The sequence below is a fragment of the Rosa chinensis genome, unplaced genomic scaffold (assembly GCF_002994745.2).
Source record: "Rosa chinensis cultivar Old Blush unplaced genomic scaffold, RchiOBHm-V2 RchiOBHmChr0c11, whole genome shotgun sequence".
Taxonomy (NCBI): domain Eukaryota; kingdom Viridiplantae; phylum Streptophyta; class Magnoliopsida; order Rosales; family Rosaceae; genus Rosa; species Rosa chinensis.
In genome coordinates this window covers 204,835-209,529 of record NW_020126825.1, presented here as the reverse complement: position 1 = coordinate 209,529, position 4,695 = coordinate 204,835, and the positions used below count along the sequence as shown (strand labels likewise).

At 42.3% G+C, this 4,695-nt stretch overlaps 1 protein-coding gene across 1 annotated transcript; it reads right to left on the bottom strand.

Annotated features, from left to right (window-relative positions):
* Window positions 1-212: 212 nt before the first annotated feature.
* LOC112181227 (pentatricopeptide repeat-containing protein At2g32630) lies at window positions 213-1,445 on the bottom strand. The gene has a single exon (XM_024319664.1). It carries the CDS (start codon window positions 1,443-1,445, stop codon window positions 213-215), a length of 1,233 nt encoding a protein of 410 aa, XP_024175432.1.
* Window positions 1,446-4,695: the final 3,250 nt, after the last annotated feature.

Sequence of the window (4,695 nt, the reverse complement as noted above, 5' to 3'; positions counted from 1 at the left end):
TGTGGCTAAAAAGGAAAAATATGTATGCAGAACCAGATTAAACTGCAGGAATTAGCACCAAAGACTTCAAGGTCAACATGCCATAATGATATAGAACAGCACAAAATCCCCTATTGAAACTCAATCCTACATGATCACTTAAGCTCATTAGCTATCCCATTTTTGAAACATCCCAATCCAAAATTGCTGGAATACATCAATGAAGCAATGCATCAGCCCTTCAACTTAGAAAGGACAATGTTCATGACCCTTCTTATCACAGCTGTTGGTCTTCCCTTTAAAACCTCCATCATAGCCTTTGCGTTTAGCACAAACCCCTTACCCATCATCACCTCCACCAACTCTTTTCCCTCCTCCTCAGCTGCCTTGTCCTCCTGCTTTGCAAAGCCCTCCATCACCACAGTGTAGGTAGAAGCATTGGGCCACTTCCCTTTATCCATCATCTCAAGCAAAAACTTCTTGTCATCTCCAAAGAAGTTGGGGTCAGCAATGAGTCCCTTGATTAAAACTGTGTAAGTGTAGGAGTTTGGGGCAACCCCAGCAGCTACCATGTCCTTGTAAGCCTCAAGAGCACCCTTGATCTTGCCAGCATTGACGTAGGTCTCAATAATGCAGGTATGGATTAGGATAGCTGGTTTTATGCCCTTAATGAACAACATAAGAACCTCCATGGCCTCGTCTGCATTACCATCCTTCACCAGAGTTTTGTACATCTTCATTGACTCTTTCTGGAAGCCATGTCCACTGGTGCACCACTTGCGGAAGAGCTTTTGTATATCCTTGTCAGTCGTGTTGTTGGGGAGATCATGGAGCAACTTCGTTATCTTCATTGCCTCTGTGAGGTGGGCTTCGTCAAAGTAGAAAACATTGGACTTAAGGCTGAACCCCTTTGCTTTTATCTGCTCAAGGAACTCCCTGGCATTCTCCACCGACTCCCGGCAGGCAATGGCATCAAAGACAGAGATATAGGACACATCATGGGGCTTCAATCCCTTACCCAACATTTCCATAAAATACTTCTTGGCAAGGCCAACATAATTGACATCAGAAGAGTCTGTTACAAGGGCCATGATGAGTAGAGTGTAAGTGTGGGAGGTGGGGGAGACACCGGTGGCTAACATGCGCTGGTAGACCTTGAGAGCAGCCTTGATCTCGCCAGCAAAGGCGTATTCCCCGATGACAATGGTGAGGGCAGCCACGTCTGGCAGTACGCCCTGGTCAGAGAGAGGCTTAAAGAGCTCTTTGGCTTCGTCGAGGAGGTCGTCGTTTGCCATAGAATTGAATATTTGAATAGCATATTCGTTAAGGTCATCATAGTTGCGAATCATGGAAAATTTTAGTGGCAAAACAAAGTCCTCAGAGTCTTTGGTGGCCTCCTCAAAAACCTCCATTACATGTTTCTTGAGGTCATCAGCACAAGAATTGGGGCAAGCAGTGTCCCCCATTGATTTGGTTGTTGGATCGAGAAAAGGAAATAGACCCAAATCAGCTGAGTACAATTAGGGTTTTCTACTTTGAAACAAACATTAATCTACCACTGCCGGAGTGTAAAGATCAAAACTTTACTTGAAAACCAGTAGCTAATGAAATTGGGTTTTCTATTCAATACAGATTAATTAAGCAGTAGCTACTTCTATAAGAGAATTAGGTCAATAACTTGTGTTGGGGTTTCCATAATGAGACGAAGATGATAAAAGAAGAAGAGAAGCTCACTCACCTCTCTGTGACGGTTTCCGGCGATTGCTAGTGACGATTTCCGGCGGTTGCTCTTGAGGAGGGAAGAGTAGACAGAGGAGGAGAAATGGAGGAGAGTGTTCCTTTAATTTGGACAATTTCAAATTTTATAATGAGAAAACCAAAAGACCCGCGCCGTACTGTAAAACGTAATGAGTTAATTATTACGGAGTAATAATTAATATAATAAGAGAAGAGGTTCTAATCAAGACTTTAAAATGAGGATTTAAGGAGGATTTTTAAATCAATGATCAGATGAGTGATCTTGATTTTAGTTTAAATAATTATTTTATAATACATATATTATTCAACCATTGATTTAAAAGTCCTCACAAAATCCTCATTAGAACCTCACCGTTATAAAAAATGATAAGAAGAAATGAAGAATTATATTGAAAAACCAATCAACATTACAACGAAAAATTTTAAGTAGGGCCGTCAAACTATTAGATTGATCCAACCACTCAATCGTACTTTAACATCTTAGCTAACAAAGAAACTCTAATATGTTGATTTTGTACATGAAAGCATCAATAATTATTACTTTAATACTTTTCATATTCACATATTGGCTATCCCTATAGATATATACAAATAAAAGGAGATTAAATACAAAATTTCTTAAATCAATCTTGACCCAAAATTGTTGAAGTTGAAAGCATTTAGGGCATTAAAGGAAAGATAATCTTTGTTTAAGGAATCAAAGTTGGTATAAACAATTGGAAATTTTTTTTTCCTATGACTCCCTACGCTCTCTGCTAGGGTTTGAGGAGCGGCACTAGGGATGGCAATGGGGCGGGTTGGGGATGGGGATCACAATACCATCCCCATCCCCATCCCCGGGGTCATTTTCTACCCCCATCCCCGCCCCAATCCCCAATAAAAATATATTGGGGATTCCCCGTCCCCATCCCCATTGGGGACTAAGCCTCCAAACCCACCCCAAATCCCCAATAAGAATTTAATAAATAAGATAATTTTTTCTCATATTGCCTTTTTTAAGATCAAAATCTACAACAAATAAATTAAAAATATGATTGAATTCATAAATCATAATTCAGTAAGTGCAAAAGTCAAAACACCATTAAAGTAAAACTGTAGCTATTAAAGTAAAGTAGTAAATATATATATTTGTGATTTATATTATAAAAAATAAATTAAAATATATACAAGTTAAATATATGTAACCGCAGTTTCGGCAGATTACTCACTGCAGTTTCGGTATTCATTCCGACGCCGGTGCGTAGCTACCACCAGGCGGACTCTCGTCGTCCGTGAATCCTGATCTCTCACGTGGGAGGTCTTTTAGGCGTTGCTTCACAGCACGCTGTCTATCTCGCTGCTTCGTCGGCAACAATATTTGCCGTTCGTCAGCGACGCTGCACGTCCCGGCGTCTGATAGCTATGGAGGTTCTGGCTTGGAACTGCCGTGGTCTTAATAACTCTGCGTCGCTTCAGGCGCTGAAGCTGTTGATCCAACAACAGAAACCCTCGATCATTTTTCTTTCGGAGACGAAGGTGGATGATTGGAACTATCTGAACGATCTGCGACTGCAGATTGGATATCTTAACTGTGAAGCAGTCTTCAGTGAAGGGCAGAGCGGAGGTGTGGCTCTGTTTTGGGGAGATGGACTGGATATCAGGTTCCGTTCTAAGAGTCGAAACCATGTTGATGTTGAGGTGCGTGAGACGGATGGTTCCGGCATTGCCTGGCGGTTAACTGGGCTATACGGTCACCCTTCTACTGCTGGTCGTTACCGAACATGGGATTTGCTTCGTTCTTTAAGCGCTGAGTGTGCACTACCTTGGGTGGTGGTGGGAGATATGAATGAGCTCCTTCATGCCTATGAGAAAGAAGGGGGGGCAGTGCGTAGGGAAGGCCAAATGCAGCCCTTCCGGGATTGCTTGTTGGAGTGTGATCTCTATGATTTAGGATTTCAAGGGCAGCCATTCACATGGAGTGGTCCAGGTATGCGCAGCCGTCTAGATAGAGCTGTAGCCACTACAACATGGATGGATGTGTTCACCGCAGCCAGGGTTGTGCATTTGCCTCCAGTTCATGGTGACCACATTCCAATTTTGTTAGGTGTTCATCGTGGTAATCTCCCCACTATGGAACGTCATCAATTCCAGTTTCGGTTTGAGAGTTTCTGGACTTTGCATGTTGATTGTCAGGACGTGGTGCGTCAGGGTTGGGAGATGACAGCAGAAGGTTTGCCTATGCTTCAAGTCAAGAAGAAGCTAATGCAGACTCGTTCTCTCTAAATCAGTGGCAGCGTGTCACATTTAGGGCAAGGAGTCGTGAGATTGGGTACATAAGGGACAGATTGCAGATCCTTTATTCGCTGCCTATGACTCAGGTTTACCAGGAGGAATGCTTTGATTTGCATTCTCGGTTAGAAGGGCTTTTAGCTTAGGAGAGTGCATATTGGAGGCAACGGTCTAAGGTGTCTTGGCTTACAGATGGGGATAGAAACATGAAGTATTTCCATCGGAAGGCTTCCAATCGTAGAGCTAAGAATAGATTATTTGGTTTGTTTGATCACAATGGGGTCTGGCAGGAATCTATGAAAGGAATGGAAGAGGTTGTCTTGCGTTACTTCACTGGACTGTTTAAGGCAAATGATATTAACTATATTCATATGCAGAGTGTGGTTGAATTGGTGCAACCAAAGGTGACTGCGGAGATGAATGCTGATTTGTGTGCTCCATACTCAGCAACTGAGATAAAAACTGCTCTCTTTCAGATGTATCCTACGAAGACCCCTGGTCCTGATGGGATGCCACCTTTATTTTTTCAAAAATATTGGGAGATTGTGGGAAGTGATGTAGTGTCTGCTGTTCAACACTTTTTGCATACTGGTCAATTTCTTGGTGAGATTAACTATACACATATTTGTTTAATTCCAAAGGTGAAGGATCCTGTTTCGGTATCAGATTTGAGGCCTATAGCTTTGTGCA